We start from the raw sequence: 23,582 nt of genomic DNA, 5'->3' as shown, positions 1-23,582 counted from the left end.
GTAAGTACAAGTTCAAAACAGACTGCTTCTGTGTGTATCATATGTTGGTAATAAAAGGCCCTACTGGACAAAAACTAAGCAAAGGGCATTGAGACTTTTTGAACAGATAAATCCCTAAATTGCTTGAGTTGTTAAGGAGGCTGGAATAACAGCACTGTAGCTCAATTAACGTGAAGGTGGGACTGCTTGCAATGTTTGGAATCTTCACAGCTTTCCCTACTTTGCCAGCTCAGCATGGTACACCATAGCCAGTTAAGTGCTCCCAATGAACTTACGGACTAATTTCAAGGGTGTGTGGAAAATGCATTGATTGCAGTCTTACAGCTTCATGGTGCTCCACTGTGAAATTGTTTGAGTGTATATATTTATAATGGAAGAACTAATGGGAAAAAAAAGAGACCAAAATAAAGTAGGGTTTTGTACATATATAATTTAAAACTATTCTGTACCAATACAATATATTAATTTTACAAATGTAAAATTCATCAGCTGTTAAAGCATTTGCAAAACCACATATCCTACTGTAACTTTATTGCACAGTATCTATGAAAATATTAATTCTTAAATTAGAAAACGTTTCAATATAGAAGAGACAATCTGATTGAAAGACAATAAGAAAATCTACTCTGAAAATAACAAAATTTCACAGGATACCAAGCTTAACAGGTGCATCTGTAGGCCCAATCTACAAAAAAAGGATCATAGCATCTGGTACTGGCTATTAAAAAAAAAAACTCACTGTACCTTAGTTATAGATCCAAATGTAGGTCAGACTAATCTCATGTGAAACACTGTTGCAATTCTAGTGTTAACATTTTTGAATACCTTATATACCACATTTACTACTTCCAGGTAGTTTCCGACATCTACTAGCTGTATTGATTTATGACTTAACATTGCACAGGCCTTTTGCAGGAATAAATTCCTTGATGCAGCATAGATGTTTTGTTTTTCAGCCTTATAACTATTGAGTTTTACCAGTGTATCATCTGTAAATATAAAACACCAAGAATGAGAATTAAATTTGTTTTTCACAAAAACAGTTATAGGTTATAGTTACAAACTCTAATTAGAAAACGTCAAGTGACAACTTTTTGGCCTATACTGATGATCCTCATTAGGAAGTTAGGTGTACCTCTTAAAATGTAGTGTAAGCAGCAAAATATATATATTATATATATATATAACGTGCCCAATTTGAAGATATGCTAACATGAATTGTAAAATGTTAATATGCTCCTGGGTCTAAATAATCACAGTTAATAAGTATTTACAATAAAGCTTGGTAGAAAATCCAGTTTACCACAGAAGCAAGTATATAGGATAGAAGCTGTCATACATTGACTTTTGTGTACAATAGTCTTGTCTCTGTTGAATAACCTAAAGAATTTATCAGTGAAGAGTAGTAAATGGAGTGGATCATGAAGTGCATCATATCTAAATCTTCTTAAACCAATTAAAATTAAATCTAGTATAATTAAATTGGAGTCTCTGAAGTTATTTTGTGTACTTATGTCCTGCATAAGCCAAGTCATTATGACATCACGTATCTAGCCAGATATTTTTATTTTTTTTTTAAATAGTGGTTATGAGATTACAATTTGCAGGTTATATATTTATCAAAAAAAGAAAAAAAAGAAATAGAAAAACTTGCATCTATCAAAGGTTCTTTTTTCAGAACTGGCTGCTTTTATCTCACAGCTTCTCAACCAGCTGAGTATTTTATTTTAAAAAATAATATATTATAAAAAGACTCTATAATGAAAAGAGTGTTTCAGATGTTCCCTCCCCCTCCCCCCACTGTTGTTCTTTCTGACTGTTTTCTTTTTTACTGGAAAAAAAAAATAATAAAACTTTTCAAATAGTTACTGCATTAGGTAAGCTATAACATTCATTGCCCTGGAATTTTCTTCATATTCCCAAACATGTGCAATTTCCCATACTTTAAGGATTTTTCTGAGGCTGTGGCTGGTAAACATATGAACATATGATAATGGGCACACAAAAAATTTTCAAAAATTAAATATATTAAAAAGCATTTTAATAAAATAATTTTTGTAACTTCAGTATAATACATGTTTGCAAAACTGAAAGGGTTTTTAAAAGTGCTAATTATTAAACAGAAGTTTTTTGAAACATTATAGTCCCAAAACTGATATATAATGGTTTCCTCTGCCCATGATGTAGGCACACTGATTAGCTGTAAAAAAAAAAAAAAAAAAAAGACAGTGTCACTTGTCAATTAATCCGGCTTCTTTAATTTTTGTATAGAAGAATTTCTCCAGTATATTGGCACATTTGTAGTATTCGCTCTCAGGGGGGTTGTACTCTCTGCAATTTGTAAAGACTCGCTGCAAGTCTGCCATGAATAATTTCTTAGACACGTAGTACCTATTCTTGAGTCGCTCACTCATTGTTTTGAGATCTGTACAGGAAAAAAATAGATTAACAATGTTTGATTCAAATATTCTTGTATGCAATATCCCTTTATATTGATTTGTCACTTGACATAAAATGGCAAAGCTACGGTTTAGAATTTCTAATTGCTTTAATGGTTTGGTCACTGTTTTAGCTTCAAAAACATCAGTTGAGCCCCTGGAACTAAGTAATGATTTTGTGTAGAGCTTATTTTTCCTTCTTTAAAAGATTAAAGACTCATTCTTTTCTGTTCTCATATTTGTCTTGAGTTTCCTGTGGGTATCAGGTGTCCCTAACTCTCCTCTAACTGCTTTGTGAGGCAAAGCTGTTGTGAACTCTGTTGGAAGAGGCCTGAGGAATATATAAGCAAAGAATTTAGACATCTCAAAACATGTGTTAACTGTTTCTGTGCGAACACAGGAGAGAACAGACATCTGTCTGTACTACAAGCAGTACAGAAACAGCTGAAACAGAGAATTTCTGCCAACAGATACTGCTAGGAAGCAGAGACTAAAGACTTCTAGTGCAAAGGAATTAAACCTTACAACTTAGTAAAGTTACAAAAGTGATCTATTGAGTTATTATGACGTCCTGATTATTTCCCATGAGGTGTGGTTTTGTTTTTTTTAAAAGGAGATTTCACTTTGATAAAATAGAGAAAACCCTGTCATACTGACAAAAGAGCTTGCTGGATGCTCTGCAATACCTCTGACAAAAGAGTTTATTAAAAAGTTTGCTGAATGCTTTCAGATACCTCTTAAAATGATATATAACTTGTCACTTACTAGTGATGCATGTTTTTTTGCAAAAGCAAGGGTTTAATCAGCTGCCATTAAGTCTGAAATGTAGGTGCCTACATCTAAACTGTATGCCCATAGTCTTGAACCAAAAAGGCTGTTCAGCCCACCCTAAAGCAGACATTGCCTGGCTGATCAGTTACGCCACTCTCCTCTACAGTAAAAGTATGGCTCCTCCTCTCAAATACAACTTTCATATTGCAGATGGACAAGGAAAAAAAAAAACAAACCCCACAGTACTTACTGAAAATAAGCAGCTAAACGAACACTTAAATACAGTGTGTTGTGTTTTTTTGTTTGTTTGTTTGTTTTCCTATTTGAAATTATGTCTGAGTGATTTTTGTACAATATCTGTATGCTGGCAGTGAGAGCAGAAAGAAAGCAGAAGTTGATCATGAATCAAAATGCAGGTTGTGCTGGGTTCCTTAGCTGGAAAAGAAACAAAGGAAAACTAAACCCAAAGACCTCAACTTAATTCTAAAATGAGAGCTGCTTCCCCCACATCCAATGTAATAAATTTGAGCCAGAATAGGATAGATAGCATTCCTACTTCGAATTTGTCAATCCAGGCAGCAATTTCTTTGTATTTTTTCCAGTGGTTACTGAAAGATACATTCAGATTAAATTGCCATCTAGATCTAGTCTCTGCTCAGGAAAGCAGAGAAAGAAAACTCTGCCAAGGGATGGTAATCAACATTCTTTTTCTTCATTGCTAGAAAATATGTTTGTGTCAGGGATACAGGAAGCCAACTGCTATTTTATGAAGTACATAAATTGGTATATGCAGGGTAGGAGTCTATACAAAGCAACATGAACACTCCTTCACAAAATAGATTGATAGAAGTCTGCAATGAACTTGTGTTTCCTTCTCTAATAACATTAAAAGCAATCAGAAAGATGGAGGTATTTTATAAACAATGCAGGTACACCAGGATTCAGTTTTAAACCTGTTGCAATAACAATCAAAACAAGTATCTGTTTAGAACAGCACTGAATTGTTATAGAAATTACATGACAGACACCAAAAGCAAAGAAAAACACTATCAGCATTTGTGTACTTCCCTTTGCAAGTAACCTTGCATAAAAAATAGCTGTATGGAAAAAAAAAAAAAAAAAAGAATACAGACAACTTTGGCGTATCTAAAACACAAAGATAAAAGTTACAAGAAATGATTCATATAATCTGTTGAATAAAATATTCTGCTGAACTTAAATTGAAGCAAGACCTTTGTTAAGGGTTAAATAGAAAACCCTGGTACTTTTGAAAAGGCGTTCTTTATGTGATTTAGAAAGATTTAATCTATTTTTCAAAGCAATTCAAACACTCAGATGTTCCTGAAAGTTTGCCAAGAGACTTTTTAACATACCCGTAGTTAATGCAATCACCAGTTACCCCACATATTCGTACAACTCATAAACCAGCTAAATACCAGAGAGTTTGAGCTGACTACATCATTTAAGAGCTCGCTAGGGACTTTCTAGGGTATACTGAGATTTCACATGTATACACCAAGAATGCTTCACAAAGGTCACAAACTAGTCATAAATTTTCAAATGACAGCATTGTACTCTTGGCACTTCAGTGCTGCAAGCTACCCAGCTGCAAGTAATATATCTTTTAACATAAAACAATCAGACTACAATTTGACTGCTATGTCTCCAGTTATAAAGATTTTTAAACTCTATACTTAAAAAATGTTAATGGAATTACCCATGGGAAACCTTATAACTTCATAATATCCAGGAGCTTCTGTTCTCTTCACAGGTTCCATGAAGGGCCAAGCGCTTTGATGGCTCTTTGGTAAAGAAAAAAGTAAGGTATCTAATATGGAAACTCTATATTAGAAATCATTTTAAAGTCTTTACAGAAGATAAACCAGAACACTCACCTTCACCTGTTGCAGGATAGTTTTTAATGTGCTGTAAAGTTGATCTGGATCCTTGGGCTCTTTACTTGAAAGAAAATATTAATACAAAAAGATTAACTTGAATCCCTCATCTTCATTCCTGTGATATACATCTTAACTAAAAGCAATTCCATAACTCAAGCATTTCATGGGAAAAAAAATATATATAAAATAAACAAAACATTTAAGAACACATCCCTGGCAGATTGTATATCTATTTTCCAACAGATGGAAGGAAATTTCAAATGTCTTTGTTTAACAACTTTTCTCAAAAGAATCTCAAGTCCGCTTCACCATTTTTCACTGTTCAGCACTTACCCTCTTTCTTTTCCACTTGGTTTCCAGCCAGTCTCTCCTGTATACCAACAGCATGAGAGATTATATGAGAACTACAGTAGGTCAAAACATTAACTGAGTTATAGCAACTCTAAAAATATAAGCCATTTCAGCATTGACAAAGTAAAATGGGTTTGTTTTCATAAAAGGTACTCCTAATAGAAAACACTACAATCTAGCTTACAGCCCCATTCAGTTTCCTGCATGGCCCTCCCTCCAGACTGCAGAAAAGTTTCTAAAATATTCCTATATGAAACAGCCATTTTTAAAAGTAATTCAACATGTATTTTACCACAACCTCTATAAAGAATAAAGATGGCAAAGTTATTCCATTTGATTCCCTATGGACACAGAATAAACTGCAGAAAAAACACAGCTGAGGAAAAAAAAAGATACTTAGATGTTCTATTTCTGTTTTTGTCCTGTTCTACGTCCATGTTTAGCACAGAATTCATTCTTGTACAGGAGTGCAGCACATCAGTGGTGACAGAGGGAAATTTCTGACTATATTGTGATACAAATCAAAGAGGGATCTGATGTAAATAAAATTAAACACATGTACATAAAGAATCATCACCCTGGGATGCCTACAGGAGTACTGAAGGCAGCAATTGTGATGAAAATGCAACAACCTTCACAGGTATCAAATTGACAGACTAAAAAACAATTACATATTAATCAAAAAGAAATATGTGACTATATTAGTATTTCTATTTTTAACCTTTCTTGGGTTGTTCTGCTTCTGTTCTACATTAAAAGAGGTTGATACATACTAATTCCAGGAATGCTTTCTATAGGAATCTGTCGTACTCCATCTTTGAAGCAAGAAAGGCCAGGATAAACTTTTCGAATCTGAGCTTGTTTCCTTTCTATGAGCTTTTTAATGATCTGTAAAAAAGCAGCAGAGAAAACACAAAGGAGTTGATTTGTTCAGAAGCAACCCAGAGGATTAAAGCAAAACTGTAATGGAAAACATTCACATCCCGAACTTATGGTCCCTTATAAATCCAAGCTGGTAACAGAGGCAAACTACCTGGCCAAACACCGATTCTGCAGGTGAGGTTAGCAAGTCTCCCAGATGCCTAGGTAGGCACAGATCGGGAAGAAAAGGAGTCATGGCTTGCTGTACTGATCACAAGCTGCAGGTTCCAGCAGATGTAGGGAAGGAAATTTCCTGAAAGCGGTTTGGGGAACTGGCTTTAATTGCAACGGCTGATACTTTTGGACTGCTTCTGCACCTCCTGGTCAGAAGTTTCAAGGCACATATTGAATGCACATATTTCAATAGCATATATGCTCATATTGTGAAGTTTTAGAAATAACTGTTGGTTTCAAAGCCTCTATATAATCGTAGGAGCTGCTTAGATATCAGTCACAGATACTCTTACTGAAGATTTTATCTTTAGAAAGTCAAAATCGATGTCACTCTTTGTAACCAATATTCTACTTGTAAATGACAGAAAAGGCTTCCCCAGTCCAGAGGTTAACTCTGTTCGGCTCTGCAATCTCATTACCTCAATTTTAAGCAAATTGAGATGGTGCTTTTGATATACACTTAGACATCTACCTAAGTTTTGTGTATCCTGAATATGTCATTTTCAATATGGCTTACTTTAAAACTGAGTAAACAAATGCAAAATTGTCCAGACCACCACAGAGTCTGAGAGAATTCTTTCTTTGGAAATAGTAAAGACGGATGTATTGTTAAGCACCTTTACTCGCATACACATAGTATATTCTCTCAAAGAAGATGAAAAGAAAAAAATCAGACCTTCAATAGAAGTAATAGAAGTAACAAATGTTAAGGGCCTACAGCATACAGCAGCACCATGGCCACATTCTAGCATAACATAAAAATACCTTCAAACTAGTTGTAAAATGCAGCTTAAACTCATCTTGTAATTTAAGAACTCCTGGCTCTTCCTGATTAAAATGCACTATTCAGTCAGTAACATTGATTACTTAAAAGTCAGCAGGTCACAAAGCTTTGTGTAAAGGGATTTTTCATATTTTTCAGAATGAATGTAAATTAGCTACAAATCAGACAGCGCAAACTTACCAATGGCAGCCATAGGCATATACTCTAATTCTTTAAATAAAAGTTTAGAACCCATGAAAAGTTTGATTTTTAAAAGAGACATGACTAATAAAGTCCAATGTCCAGTACTGGCCCATACCACCAACTAAACAAATCAATACATAATCCAGACTGGGAACATTCAAAACTTTATGTATGTCCACAAATCATCTTCATTGCTTTTGATTTGACTAGAAAGGTGAACATGATAAAACTGCAGACTGTGAGGGCTATTTCTAAATTTCCTTGGAACAGAAAGAATAATAAAGCCTAATCTGTGTTTTGAATATCCAACAAGCAATCCTAAAATACAATTCAGAGGATTGTATATTTATTCTCAGAGAAGATACAATAGCAGTCATAGACCACTGTATAATAACAGCTTGCTTTCTGATAATAGTAGACATGGGATGTCCAGAGGATCAAGGCACTTCATCTCCAAGGAGAATGTCTCCAACTGATTGGGACAACATGGAATGCACACCAAATAAGAGAGTGAAGAATGTGTTGTAACTTCAAAACTAACTTCAGTTTTTGGAAGCTACATGTTTCCACTGCCATTAGGTATGTCTCAGACAAGCCACTTTAAAAGACTACTAGTCCACTACGTGCCCACCCCAATAACATCCCATCCCTGAAGGGAAGGTGATAGGTCTGGAAGAAGACTGGGATCTGAAGAGTAACCCAACCAAGCAGAAATGAGAGGTAAAAATCATGATCTGTGCTATATGGACTTTAGTTATTAAAGCCGACCTAATAAGTGAAGTTAAAAAAAAAATGTAAACTAAAATCATAGAATATCCTGAATTGGAAGGGACCTATCAGGATCATCAAGTCCAACTCCTGGCTCAGCACAGGACTACCTTAAAATTAAACCATATTTCTGAGAGCATTGTCCAAACACTTTGTGAACTCTGGCAAGCTCAGTGCCACGATCACTTCCCTAGAAAGCCTGTTCCAATGCCTGACCACCCTCTCAATGAAGGATCTTGTCCTAATATCCAGTGTGAACTTCCGCAGATACAGCTTCATGCCATTGTGTCCTATCCTTGGTCACCAGAGAGAAGCAAACTAAACGCATAGCCCTCAGATACTTTCTTTCTGCTAGCATGGGCTGAATAGTTCTACTGGACAATGATTGTTATATAAATAAACATTTTCACAGGAAAAAAAATGAATTTTAATAACCTTCGAAAGAATAAAGTTAAACTTGTAATTTCAATTTCTTTAAATACCCAAGAAGGCATTTAAACAGGAAGGTATTTAAACACAACTGGAAATGTCATAATTATTTTGCTAGAAAATTGTGTTATTATATGAAAAATTATGATAGAATAAATAAAAGACACCCCACATTAGCTTCAAAGGGACAACCTGGAACTTTTTTTTTGGGGGGGGGAAGGGACTTTCTTTCAAGTAAATACAGGACATAGTACAAACACCTTGTTCAAAAGTTACCCTCATGAACATTAGTGTGATTCAGAGGGTGGGGGGGACAGAAAGAAGTCAACAATATCAGAAAACTGCAGAACAAATACAGGAAGTCTCAGAAAAAATCTGTTATCTATAATGAATAAAATTAGCTACTAAATACTACTCAAAATATCATTACTTTTCAACATTTCTTACCCCAAGCCAGTAAGGTAGAACATAATTCTTAAACTGCAAAATTATGGCACTGAGACATGATTAAAAGTATTACTCAAATTTAAAATATGCACTCCAATGTTTAAAGCACTTAAGAGAACAATAGAGAAAACCTGACACTAGCTACACTGTTTCTAAACAGTATTTCTAAACATCTAAAGAAGTGATTATGTTCAGTGCTTCATTTCAGCCTTTACCTCCTTTTGCTTTTTAATAATAACAGAAAATTCCGTGTAGGGGATCCTTGGATTTAATTCACATCCCATTAATGTGGCACCTTCATAATCCTTGATGTAGCCAACATATTTTGCTTTTGGTACTTTAATATCTTTGGAGAAACCCTGAAGAAGAAATAAACTTAAGTTATTATTATGCCATCTTCTTTTTAATTTTTTTTAATTAGAAAGCTATGATGATTTAGAACTAAATTCATCATAATGTTAAAATAAAATACAGATAATATAATGGAAAGAGTTACAGATCAAGGCTCACAGTGCTGCAAACACCTTCTTATGGAAGTTACTTTATACAAGAACAGTTAATTGCTTATATATATACAGGGAGAAGAGGGAGGTATGGGAGATAAAGAGATGGAGGAAAATATTTTTACTACAGACACATTTCCAAAACTTTGGCATTTTAATATTAAAGTATGCCAGTCCTCTAAGTCATTAAGCAAGAAAAGTCAATGTTGAAGTCAACGAAACCTTTGTCCAAAGATTACAGTAACATCAAAGTGTCAGAAAAAATATATATATATAATTTTCACTTTTGTATTTCAAATGGAAAAAAATAACACATCCTATTAAAAGTTCCGAAGTTATATTAGAGTCTTCATACAATTCTAAGTTAAATGAATAAGAAAGAGACAAAAGTGTTAATCAAGACACTAAAATACATAGTAAGACTCTCACTTGGGCTACATTTTATTCTTCTGTTGCAGTGATATCTATGAAACCTGGGTTTTAAAAAACAACAGCAACAAATAATAATAATAATAAAAGGAACCCAACCAGGATTTCTGCCTCACCATTTATAATCAGAGGCTTCAGACTTACTCGGAGACTAAGCAACTTCAAATTTGTGAAGGGACATTTCAGAGGTGAAAAGGAGTCTGTCTGCACAGGTATGATAATAGAATCACAAACCCATCCTTTAATTCATGTTGTATGTGTAAAGAATGAATTGTACCAGTTCTGTGAACAGAATCATAGAATGGCTCAGACTGGAAGGGGCTTGTGGAGGTCATCTAGCCCCACTCCTGATCAGAGCAGGTCTCATCAGATCTGCGTGCTCAGGTCTGTGTTCAGTTTTGAAGACTTTCCAAGAATGGAAGTTCCACAATCTCTCTAGGCAGCATTTTCCATTTCACCGTCCTTATGGTATAAAAGGTAAGGATAAAAATCCTTATTTGCAATTTCCCACGTTCTATCTTGTGTCTGTTGCCCCTAGTCCTATTGCTGTAAGATTTTCTCTCTGAGAAAAATCTTACTCCAACTTTGCTTTATCCTCTGACTAGATAGTTGATGCTTGTTTTATCTATCGAACCTATTTGACAGATTAGACATCACAAGCTTTCTTGCACTTGAACATCATGCTTCATACCAGCAGGAGCAGCTATGAGCATGAGTTCAGGTAAATTCTAGTTTGTTGCGGGTATGTATGGTCCTTCTTTATACTTCTAGAATCAGTGAAGAAAGTGAATGAAGTCCAGAAGCAGCTAACCTATATCTGACTTTTTAAGACTTGACATATGATAGGCTACATCATGTAGTGATACAATACTCTTATATTCAGATGATTCCTTCAAAATAAAGTGCATTATATGCCAATATCATTACAGAAAATAAACACAAAGTACATTTTATAGATTTAAAATATACACTTAAAATCACACTACGCATTTTTAATCAACTAGTTTACTGTATCTATTTGTTCGGTTCAGTCACTGCTAGATGCTGACTTCTTGTGCCAAGTAATTTCTTAGATTGACTTACTTGTTTTTTGAAGTAGCCAATAGCATATTCATCTGCGTATGTGAGGAAGTTGAGGATGTTATGTTTGATGTGGTACTCCTTCAGATGGTTCATTAGGTGAGTTCCATAACCCTGTGTGAAACATAGGAGCAAAAATCCATCATGAAGCCTTTGAAGACTGCACATATTAGAAACTGTGGACTAAGAGTTATTACAGACTGGTTTTCAAAATGCAGCATTTCCTCTAGATCCTGTTTTAAAGATTTTGTCATAAGTAACTTGGTAAGCTATACTCAGGATCAAACTGTTTTCAGCCTTGTAAAGGTATCTTTGTGACCCAACAAGGAACAAAATATCACAGCTTCTACTGCCTGATTCGCTTTTAATATAAGAGAGACCAAAACCTAGACTCTCTCTAGGGGTAAAGTGTGCATCTAAAGGGATGCATTGCCCTGGGAGGTGCAACTCAAGGTGCATAATTTTTTTCTTAAGTTATTTATCATCTACTAACAGACGTATTTCACCAATAACAGGACTGTGTATGTTGTAATAACAAAGCATCCTTTCTTTGCCACGTCACTTCAAATTTGCAAAGCAGTGGGACTGTCAGAATGACTCCTTCTAGGGGAACCCACTCTGACATGAGGCCTCTATTTTTCTGAGTTATGTGCACCTGCAGAAAAAGCTTCTGCCTCAAAGATTTCATCATCTGAATGGATCATAGGGTATAAAATGAAATTTTGAAACAGTTATTACCATAATAAGCAGCAGAAAATTATTGAGTTCCCAATCAAATAAATAGCTATACCTTTTGACTGTACACAAGAATAATTTCCATTTTCATTCAACCCAAAGTAAACAAAAGGTTCCTTTTATTCACAGTTCCAAGTAAGCTATAGTGTTGCCCTTCTGCTGTGTGTTAAGAAATGTGAAACAGACAGGAAAACACATAATAATGTGTTGTTCCTGCATATATTCAAATTTTAACATCATGGAGAATGACTGGATATTTATACAAATATACATGGAATATTTTGTATGAAATTTTTACTTCTATATGTAAAACAGAAAAATAAATTAGAAAATACATGCTTCCAATTAACAATTTAATAGCCTCAAACATGGAAACAGCCAGATAAAAGCAAGTTAGGTAAGTGCTGAAGCTCAGCACAAAAATTTCATAATGACATATTTTTGAAAAGCCTGCCTCTCTAGGTACAAAATTAGTGTGTTAATCCAGGTAGTGTCTGGAACGTCTGGTGTTCAGACCTCATATTCAAAATGAAGCCTCGTGTGTGTAAAAATAAGTTCTTCTGAATTTGAGGAAGTTTTTACAGTCATATGCTCATTTGTTAAAGTGGCAGAAGTTATGCATCAAATACAAAGAAGTGTTTTGATGACTGACGACATGTTAAATGGCACAGCATTTCTTAGAACTCAGAAGTGCTCAAGAGAATGAACAGGCTTTCTAACTGCAAATTTGAGAACTCAAAGAGGACAGTCTGAATGAAAAATTTTAATGAAAAATGTTTTCCTTAAATGCAAGTACCTGAACCATCCAAGCATTTCACTTCCCTTCTCATCAACAGGATGAAAGGAACAGCGTATGAGACTGACCTTTTATTTACACCCGAACCATTGCAATTTATTTCAGTAATTCTAAGACAGCTAAGCTCTAACAGCAAATGTCATCTTTTTACCTCTAAGAAATTCCAGCAATTACAATGACAATTAACTCAAATATTTTCAGTTGATCTATTATTTCCACAACCTTCACGGGATTTATTCATTCTCACAAATGCTTGTCAAAATCTAACAATTTTAAAGGGAAACTGAGTTAGGTATGGTAAAATTTAAAACAATTTTATAACATGATACCAGACTTTCTCAAAAACAATTTGACTTTTAAAGATCACATATAAAGCAAAACTTGATCCATATTTCTTGCTCCAGACTCAAAATAAATTAAAATATGAGTTTATTTTTCCCAAGAGTTTGCAGTGACGCCCATGGGTGAACATGGTTGTTTGTTTTGTTCTTTTCAGTTTTCTGCTGTTGGGGGTCATCTTGCTCAGAAAGGAATGTGGGAAGGCCAATTTTCAGAAGTAATCAACTGAACTTCACAAACCATGAGGCACCCAAAAGGTAACAGAAGAAATTGTGAATTATGTGTGCATCTGCAACCTAGCCAGGCACTCTGAGGAATCAGATTTTTTCTTTCATTATATTCTGAAATGTTAGCCCTTGAGAATCAAAACACAGCTTTGGCATCTTAACTTGTGTAGCGTGTTTCGTTGTTTTAATTTAATGAAAACACCTTTTACGATTTATTTAAGCATTGAATAGACATACCTAAAGCAAGATCTGTTATTGCTCATATTTGCTAAAACACTTCAAATATTTTTATGACAGGTGATTGCTATGTACGTGGGAATGTTCCTCTCTAACACTAGAATTGTATAAAATTAAATATAACCCAAGAACTAAAAGTTGTCAGGCTTGCACACAGTTTCCACCTGTTCAAGTGCTACAAACTCTAAATTAATCCACATCTCAGCTGTAACGGTTTCAACTGAAAAACATGTAGCTACAGCACCATCTAAAGGCAAAATCCTCAATGAGATACTTACAGTAGATCTATCTGTAGCCCTAGGGAAAGGGAGTTTAATCTCCTATATATTTATAGTGCTCTACATTCTTTCAACGTAACAGCTAATGCTCAGCTCTGAGAATATTTTGTGAAATTGACTCAAAAAAGAGCCTACAGAATAGCGTGGTTTTATTTTGAGGTGCATAACTATACCTAATTTCTTTGATATATCACATTTTCATTGAAGTTGTGTAACCCAATAAAGTGATTGAACATAAATTACAATCACATACAAACCGTACTTATTTCAGCCAACCATGAGGTGTTACTCTACACTGAGAGACAATTGCTGAAGACAAAGGAGTGAATAGTCCAAGAACAGGAGAAAAACTAACACTATTTCTGTTTTGAGGAAGATTTTATTTGTGTTTTTTCTTAGCAAATAATCCTACTATTATTGTAATGATTCTAAATCTGTACATATGTTTAGGTTTTCCATAGTATATTCAAAATCACTGTATCTTTCAAATCCTATTTCTGTTTGGTAGCTCAGTATATCCAATGTGACTAGCAAAATTAGGAGAATATGAAGTGGTGAATGGAACTCAAATGTATTTAATAAACTGTAGTGGAGGGTTATTATTACCTTAACTTGTTCATTGGAAGTCACAGCACAGAAAACAATCTCTGTAAATCCTTGGGAGGGGAACATTCGGAAGCAGATACCACCAATAACACGACCATCTTTTATTAATGCAAGGGTCTTGTGTTTCCTGAGGAGACAAAAATAACAGTCTCTTTAATTCATGTACATAGTACATCATGTGCCATTACCCTCCTTTTTTTCAGAAGCTTGATTCACTTCTTTCCATGATGATACTGTAATTGTATATGTTACCTTTACATTAGCTGTTTGTATCTAAAAAAGAGTTTCTAATTTAATATCATGCTTTGAGTTTACCATAAAATTCATCATTCATGTAGCAAGGTCCCCTAGCCTTGCCAAGTACTCCTAGGTACTAGGGTAATGCCAATAAATATGAGTTGCATTGCTTTCATTGACTCTATTCCTGACAGTTGTGCCACTGAGCTGTTCTCAGGATGATTTTTAGCCTGACTAAATTAGAAATTAATGGAGTTACAGGACAGTAAGTCCTTTCTAAGGGATTCTTGTTTCCTTGCATGAAGTCTGTATAGCAAAGTTATCAGTTTCTAACACAGCTAATCAAGCAAGAAATTATATTTCATATTTCTAATCACCCATTCCTAGTGGAATCGAGACCAGAATAAATATCCATTTCTGTTGCACTTACACTTACTGCCAGAAAAGATACAAGGTGCAATTTGAACTCTTATGTCAAGGGTCAAGAATTTTAGTGTCATCTTCAAGGTCTGGAAAGATTTACATGGCACCTGTTCTCCAGCTTATTCAAGACACAATACACAGTATCATATAAATTATATAATCAATACAGCAAATTTAGGGAAGGCATCTTGGGGGGGAGAGGGGTGTTGGCACTAAAAAACAGTAGTCTGAAAAGTAGTTATATTTTCAACAGTATGCCACTGTTGAAGTAGATTTTATACACTGTATACATTCTTCTTGTACTTATTTAGTGCTTTTTATTTGTGGAATGAAAGCAGCAATACAGTAGCTTGTGCTTTTAATTTTGTTTCTTCCTGTTTGAATTTTTAAGCAGCAAGATTCAGTAAGGATGGCCACTTTGGAAATCAGAACAAAGGCAATAGTAAGTACACTAACAACTGATAATAAATACGTAATTATTATAATATGATAGTATGTAGTAAAATATATAATAAGTAATAAATAACAAGATATAATAAATATAGTAATTAAGTAATTAATAAATAATAGGTAATAAATAATAAGTACATTAATGTGGGAAGAGAACTGTTGGACTCCAGTACCCCGTACCTGATGCAGGTTTGTGTGTACCCACTACTTAGTGTAGGTCTCCAGCATGTGTCCCTAAACATCTTGGCAGCTAATGGGTTTCTAAGGTGTCCAGGCTATGTGCTTTGCTTCCTTTGGGTCAACTGTTTACCAAAGGCACATAGGGCATTTTCTTGCTGTAGCAATATCCATAACTCTTTCTCAAGCACAGACTGCTCTCCAGACTTATCTGTACTGAAGAGCACTTTAATTGCCAGCAGTTCCTCTCAGCCTAGGAGAAGAGTCTTTCCCAATAAAGGAGGAGCTAGAGAAATATGGGAGAAGGTCATGGCTAAACACCATTACTTCACAATTTGTCTTGACGTTTAGTTATTGGGAAACCTGTATTCTTCAACCAGTAGCCTCTGCTTGAGATCACAGTGCTAATAAGATTCCTAAACTAAGATCCCAGTGCTGTCTCTGCCTCACAGCTGAGCAACACTTACCCCAACATAGGAGAGGGGAAAAGAATCTGGACTGGTGCTGGCCCTCACAAGGACAGTGCTGTTCCTATCTGAGGAGCCCAGGAGAAGGCCCCAGGATTGGCCTCCTGTGCTTGGTGACTGAAGTCCTGGCCAACAGTCCACAGCACTGGGCTGCCTAGGCTTCAGGGACTGCATGGAGCCTGCAGCAGCAGTTTGTTGGCACTGAGAGAGTAACGCAGAGGGAAATGCTATCAAGCCTAAAAGTAGAGGAAATGGTTCCAGAAATGTTTTCATAACTGCTGCAGCTACAATATTGGGCATAGAGACAGCAGCTGATATCACTGGTGGTGGAGGCAGGCTCTACCAACAACCAGGCTGGGCAGCTGGCTGAGATCGGCTCAGGCAGAGCTCCTCCTGAGGTGCCTGCCGACATACAACAATGAGCCTACAGGCATGCTCCACTGCAAAGTGCTGCAGTCAGCACAGCGGGCCCCTTGGCTATTGTTGGACATGGATCACTCACGCTCAGAAATTCTGGGAAAACAAACTGACTGGGAGTAAATAGGCATAGGCTCTGCAAGAAACACAATAGTGAAAAAGTGGACACTTGTGAAGAGAAGGTGAAGTAAATGGCAGGGCAAGAAAGATCCTCAGTGTGTTGAGCAAAAAGAAGAAGATTGATACCTGACAGTCTTGAGACTGCAAAGGGTTAAAATCAATAGCAAAAGAATGTTGTAAACAGGAAAAAAAAAAAAAAAGAAAAAGAAAAAATACATAAGGCAAAAACTAAATGGAATATAAAAATCAGAAGGGGCAGAGCTTAAATAGCCATGAACATGGAAAAGATCCTCCCTTTCCTCCTTGAGCACAATTCATCAGAACACTAGGGTGGGTGAAGGACCCATGCAACCTGTGGATGCTGCTACAGCCAATGCATCTCTTTTCAAGTGCCTGTGGTGTAGAGCTGTACCCAAAGCAAGATGGGAAGCTCGCACTAATAAAGAGAAAAGCAAAGCACTCTTGTGAGAAGTGATTCTAATCTTTCTCCCATGTTGACATAAATGCTGTTCTTCATAAATCCCTTATGTTCTTCTTGTTCTTCTTCTATGAAAAGCCTTCAATCTCTCTGCCATTTGGTTCACAGTCTCCAAAGACAGAGGATGAAGCAGTCTGCAAATTAGTATGGACCCAGAAACCACTAATGAACGCCACAACTATTTTCTGACTTTCAGTTCTAACGTTCATAAGTACAACATATGTAGGAGTCCACTTACCACAACGACACACCACTTGTCATTAATACAGCCACCAAAATGGTATTTAGTGACCAGCTAGACTAGCCAGGACTTACTGTGGCTTGAAGAGGTGGGAAAAGTGTAATAGGGGAAAAGGTCCCCTCCACATCACCTGGACTGCTGGCCTATTCCTACACTGCTGCCTTCAACAAGCACCGTGCTCTCTCCATCTCACCCTCAAAACTCCTCTCCAGTGGTACTCACGGATCAAAGACCAAGCGTGTGATGTACTCCTTCGGCATTCGAGGCAGCTGATGAGAAAATACATTCTGCAAACCAACCAGCCACATCATGATCTTCTTGTTTGGCTTCTGGTTCAGGGAGTTCCCAACCACGTGGAACTCAATCACTCCCCTGCGCTCCTCCAGCCTCGCTGCCTCATCCCGAGCCGAATGTGCTGAGAGGAAGTTGGTCTATATGACATAAAAGAGGAACATAATCGCATTTTGTAGATTTCACATCCTCTCATGAAAAAGCCTTAAGGAACAAACAAAACCCCTCTTTTCTCAAGCCGTCTTTTTACAAAAATAGAGCTACCAACAATTACTTTTTTTTTTTAGCAGCAGAAGTGACATCACCAAATAAGCGTGATATAAAGTCTTCACTACAGTATACAAAAGCTTATTTAAGCTTCTTCTCATGATTATTTAGCAAAAGTGATGGTTATATCTCAACAAGTTCCAAAACTTGATGGGGGAGAGAACTCATCCAGTTGAAAATCACATTTTCTTTAGCCTAGCTAGCTTGGACAGAAGTAGTAATGGACTTGCCTACACATATTGCAAATCACAGATTTTAACAGCAGTGCAGGCATAGTATTTCCTTTTCCTTTCAGCAGAGCTTTCCACTACCTACACCACTGTCATAAGAACAACAACAACAAAAAGGAACATTTTAATTCCTACTGATCTTGTTGTTACATATCTGGCAATTGCATATGTATATTTGCATGGAGATTAAATTCATACAGACAACTTATTTAACTTTTTTTCAAGATCATTTTAGAATGCCAAAACATCTCCGCATGCACATACTGTTTACTTTTTAGAGCAAAGTTTGGCTGCTGGGTTTCTAGTCACTGCCAGTCTCAACATCCAGACTGGCATAGCACTTGTAAATATGCAGAGCCATAAGTCACGTTATATAGTTTGAGCAAGAAATGTAGGTGGATCCAAATCTTCATCACACTCTAGCTAAACCTTGGCAAACAAGAGCTGCTGGCAAAACAGTCTGGCAAAGGGAACAGAAGGAGGAAAAGCCAGCCAAAAAAAAAAAAAAAAGCAAGCAATTCTGTACATGGCACAATTCTGCAATTCTGTTTTTCTCTTCCAGCAGAAGAAAAAAAAGAGCAACTGTGGAAGAAAGAGCAAATAACTGCTTAGCTTGGCTCTCCCGCACTAGACAGAAGATTTAAATTTGTGTCTTTCATTCTTCTGCAAGATTTGAACCTAACTTACCTTGTCTAATGAGCTACATCTATGATTAACAACAAAAAGCATACTCTAGAATTGTCCTGCAACAAAAGTACCTTACAGAATAAACTGGGATCAGCTTCCTCAGTATCACTAGTTTCCAAGTCTCTTTAAAAACAGTAACAAAGCATTAAAAAAATGTAGAATTATTCTTCATGTTAATGATACATTTCATCAATACTTCTTGCTTACCTAAACATATCCTCTCAAAGTCTGTATTTCTCTTACTGACAGCATGGTAAGTTTTGTGGACTTTTAGCTTTTCATATTTTATTCACATGGAACATTTATTTTAAATAGACCATTTACAGACAGACCAGATCTCTGCATTCCTCACCTCTGGCCCAAGCATTGCTGCTGGATCTGTAATTGTTGACATGACTTCGTTGATTAACTCAATAGGAATATCTCCTACAATTCTTGGTCTTTTTGAATCCTCCAGAGAATAAGGTTCATTATTTTTTCTTTTTTCCCCTATAAAACAAAACCAGGACAAATTAGAAATGACCAAACTGTCACAGACAGCTTAATCATTGTATTTGTGAAACCAGCAATGAGGAAGCAGACCACAACTGTGGACCAGTTTAGATGTTCTCAGATATAAGCAGAAGGTTAATTGCTTTCCTAATTAATTGTTTTCTGATAAGGAGCTAGGATTTACAGTTCTTTTTTATGGGCAGGAGAGAAATTTGCATCTTAAATACTAATATGCCAGGAAGTCTGCTAGTACATATCCGCAGAACACCTGAACAGCATCAGCTGTTCAAAGTCTTAAACAAATCAAGCATCATGGGTGAAGAAGTACTGAGCTAAGCAATACGTAAGTTATTTCAGACTCCATTTCTTTGTTATGATGAATGCTGGGGCAAGATCAATGTTACTGCTGCACACACAATACAGAAAACCTTTGCCTTTCCATCAAACTGCCCTATATTAATAAAGTGTCATCCTTCTACTGTTACCTTGAGCGGTTATAATATGTAACTAGCTACTGATAACACTTTGAACTCAACACATGCATAACATGTATAGTCTATCAGGCAAAATTACCACTGGAGGATCAGGGATCAATACATATTACAGCACGTACTTTCAGATAATATGAAATCCCATTTTTTGATTCACTGGAATTAAGTATCCATTATAGGGTTTTTTTCATCGTTTTTGTATACCAAGCAGCATATACAGTCTGACGTCATACATGTTTGACTTAGAAAATCCATATGAAGTTTCCAAATCAAAATATACCATGTTAATTATTAACTGCACTACGAACTGCAAACCAACATGTAATATAGCAAAAGCAACTAACTAAACAAATTTGTGAAAAAACATCCACCAAGGACTAATAGATATGATAATACTGAAAAAGCCATCTGCTAGCTCAAGATTTATCGAAGCAGCAGACCATCAAATATTAGGAAAGCATACAAACAGGAGTATCACTCTATGGTTACCTTTTTCCTCAATCTTTTCCCCTAAAGATCTGCTACTGGTCCTTGTCAGAGCCAGAACATCTAATTTTGACTTTGTGAACAGCACTTAGTGAGCTATTTTGTTTTCTCCTTAGCAAAATCCAAAATAATGTTGAGATCTCCTTTCTGAAACAGCCAGATAATTTAGGGCCCAGTATTTTTCAGATATTGTACAGACTGTTTTGCAACAGATACAGTACTTTAAGTATATGAGGATCAAGTTTTTCACTCCCTTTTTCACTTTCACACAGCATTTTCTTAGGGATATAATTTTATTGTTAACCTCCTTTCATTGTGGAAACTTTAATTCCTATTATTTCCTATTTTTTAAACAATTATTCATGTGAATGAACTTTTCTTAATTATCCTAACAGATTAAATTATTATCGCAAGTCAGATTATCAGATTTATTTATTTATTTAAGTAATTTATCAAAAGCTTTCTGGAAATCCAGGTACACAAGGTCATTCAAAACACTTTCCAAATGCTCACCAATTCCTTCATAGATATATACAATTTGTGAGTTCTACAAAATGCATACCAAATTTCCACATCATCTTACTCACATACTATCATCTCTTCTAACTGTTTGAAATAGCAGTTTTACAATGTACAGTTTCCTGAATTCTCTTGGAAGGCCTTTAAAAAAACAATTTTGCATCTGTGGTGTTTCAGCTCTGTAGTGTTGAGGGCAAATCAAATGACAGCTCAGCTGCACAATTTAATTAGTTTGCTTGCATATTTCGTTTCACAAAATGAAAATAATATATATATAAATATATTATTCTTTTTGTGGTGACTACTTACTACTTATTTTACTGATCTGTAATAGAAAAATCTTCTCATTCCCACTTTTATGGCCATTTCCCAACTTGTCCTTCAGAAAGGAAGCTGCAGTTCAGGAGCCTCTTTAAGTTCCTCTGTAGCAAACACTGAGGCTAACGATTCATTTAGCTTCTTCAGCTTCCTTAAGGACTTACTTTACATGAGCTAGCGATCATCCCTCTGACCTACAAACTCTTGACAGGCTCATTAATCCTGAGGTGTTTGAAAAAGGAGAATTTATGCATTCATCATCTTTTTTTTTTTTTTCCCCAGAAAACTTTTTAAATCTAACCTCATTCAGTTCTTATGTTTAACCTCGTGTGTGTGTTCTTTACTTTATCACTCAGTTGCAATTTCAGTACTTTGAAAGATTAAAAATAAATAAATAAATAAGTAAATAAATAAATAAGAAGCAATGGCCCCTTCTACTCTGCCTTTTCTGTAAAAATAAAACCTTTATGGGTTGTAATACATGTACTCCAAGTAAAGTCAAATATTTTCAACAACCTTTGTCACCTATAGAACTCTTCCCATTTTAAATAGAATTTAAACAGATTGTTGTTGTTGTTGTTTTTCCAAATACAGTTGCCATTTCTGCTAGTTAAACATTACCATAGTGGAGAAAAACTTTGTGTGTCTGCATGTATGTGTCTTTTAGCATGAACACCTCAAGGTCACTATTGCAGGGTGAAGGCAATGGTCATCATATACTACAACTATTGATAACATCAACGAAATAAAAAAAGCGAGTCTTCCTCTTCATTACCTAGGTTTGGGTCAAGGACAGAAGAAACTTTGCAAGCAGGACTCATGTTTCCACTGTTGGGTTGCTCCAGAGATGAAGGACTTGCACTGTATGAAACAGATCTTGCAACGGGAGGAGGATTAATAACTGCAATGGTATAAAAGACACAAACACACACACAGACAAATAAATAAATAAATAAAATCAGGACATGAAATTCATTATGGTGCTGACCAAATGACTGTCATGATGACAGACCCAGCTTCACAGTGACCCACCTGCCAAATAACACTAACAACACGCAACAGACCAATGACACTGGTGGGCAAGCAGAGGTGTTAGAACTTTACCTCAACATATTTTTCTGAACTTCTTAATGAGGAACTGTATCAATGCTGGATGACAGCATTAGTTTTACTTCATTGCAAATATCAGGCTTTATTATTCCGCAGTGCTGAGCACAAGTTAAGAAAACAAGCTTCCTTCACATACCTGCCAAGGCTGCTGACATTCAGCCTCATGAAAAGGCTTTTTGTAAGGGTCTATTGAAAAGTAAAAACTCATCATTCAACTTCAGCTGTCCACTCTAACAGCATTCAAAGGCTGGTGGGACAAATCAAACTCAGTGAAGGGAGAACTTGTTGCACCAGTTTAGAGAATGAAACTACTCTTTCAGAAAGCCACAGAATAACCTCTCTCTAAATGAAAAATAAAAAATACCACGGCCAACAACAACAATAAAAAAGCATCCGTGTCAAATCACTCAACGTTCATCTGTGTCAGGATTTTTGGCAGAAAAGCCTACAGGGGAGGGGGAAGGGGGAATGAGGTGCCAGCTCATAATCTGGACACCTGCAGTCTTTCTCTCTGCATGCCTTTATCCTGGTGTCATAACCAGCAACAGCTCTTTTGTGCCATATTCATGCCAAGAATCCAGTGCTTAAGAGGTGCAAATTAAAACGAAGCACTGCAGAAATGTACATGACAGAATGAACTCTGAGAGCAAGACGATTTTAGGTTTGTAATGAACTTGTGCCTAAGGCATAATTCTCCAGTTCATGAAGCAAACTAGGAATTTCTGACCAAAAAAAAAAAAAAAGTCTGCCTCTGTCACAGTGGAATTTTCCCTATTACTCTCAGAAATCCATTATCAGATCCTGACACGATGGTTTCATCAACTGATAATCAGCAATGGTTACAAAATACTGAATTAAATAATTCCAGTCTTCACCTCCTAAAAGACTGAAAATTCAAATCAACCCCTAAACTGCATAAACAGATTTTAAATAGCGTTGAGCAGAAAAGAGAGGGAGAAGGGGAAAGCGAAAGAAAACTGTCATTGTCTTCCTGCAATTTTAAGGGACCTCTGAGGCACCCTAACAGAAAAGGGGTGCATAAAGCTGCAGAATAGCTGATTGGCCACATGAAAAGGAAACAAAGCAAGGAAAGGCTATACAGAACCCTGAAAATCACGTGCATCTGTCCAAAGGCAATGGGACATCTGATGCAGAAGGTAAGATATTGCTAAGGAGCCAGAGGACCGGTGTGGGGTCCTCATGCAAGGAGACAGCTGTTCTGCAGCCATTTACCCACCAACCATTCATACTCGCTCATCATGAGAGCACTTCTGCCACTTGCATAAC

At 36.0% G+C, this 23,582-nt stretch overlaps 1 protein-coding gene across 2 annotated transcripts in view; it reads right to left on the bottom strand.

Moving 5' to 3' along the window:
• Positions 1-410: 410 nt before the first annotated feature.
• Positions 411-23,582, bottom strand: part of KAT2B (lysine acetyltransferase 2B) — a 44,389-nt gene continuing 21,217 nt past the window's right edge. Inside the window, exons 8-18 of one of the 2 annotated variants that reach the window (XM_066991883.1) lie at positions 21,961-22,086; positions 19,232-19,368; positions 17,627-17,835; positions 14,395-14,521; positions 11,180-11,290; positions 9,380-9,523; positions 6,232-6,346; positions 5,441-5,477; positions 5,105-5,168; positions 4,927-5,011; positions 411-2,425 (exon numbers count right to left, since the gene is read on the bottom strand). In XM_066991883.1, coding sequence (XP_066847984.1) covers positions 2,232-2,425; positions 4,927-5,011; positions 5,105-5,168; positions 5,441-5,477; positions 6,232-6,346; positions 9,380-9,523; positions 11,180-11,290; positions 14,395-14,521; positions 17,627-17,835; positions 19,232-19,368; positions 21,961-22,086 — 1,349 coding nt within the window. In that variant the 3' untranslated portion in view covers positions 411-2,231. The remainder of the gene's footprint in view (positions 2,426-4,926; positions 5,012-5,104; positions 5,169-5,440; positions 5,478-6,231; positions 6,347-9,379; positions 9,524-11,179; positions 11,291-14,394; positions 14,522-17,626; positions 17,836-19,231; positions 19,369-21,960; positions 22,087-23,582) is intronic. The other variant, XM_066991884.1, reaches the window with a different exon arrangement.

This window comes from Anser cygnoides, chromosome 2 (assembly GCF_040182565.1).
Source record: "Anser cygnoides isolate HZ-2024a breed goose chromosome 2, Taihu_goose_T2T_genome, whole genome shotgun sequence".
NCBI lineage: Eukaryota > Metazoa > Chordata > Aves > Anseriformes > Anatidae > Anser > Anser cygnoides.
This window is presented reverse-complemented; position numbering and strand designations above follow the sequence as displayed.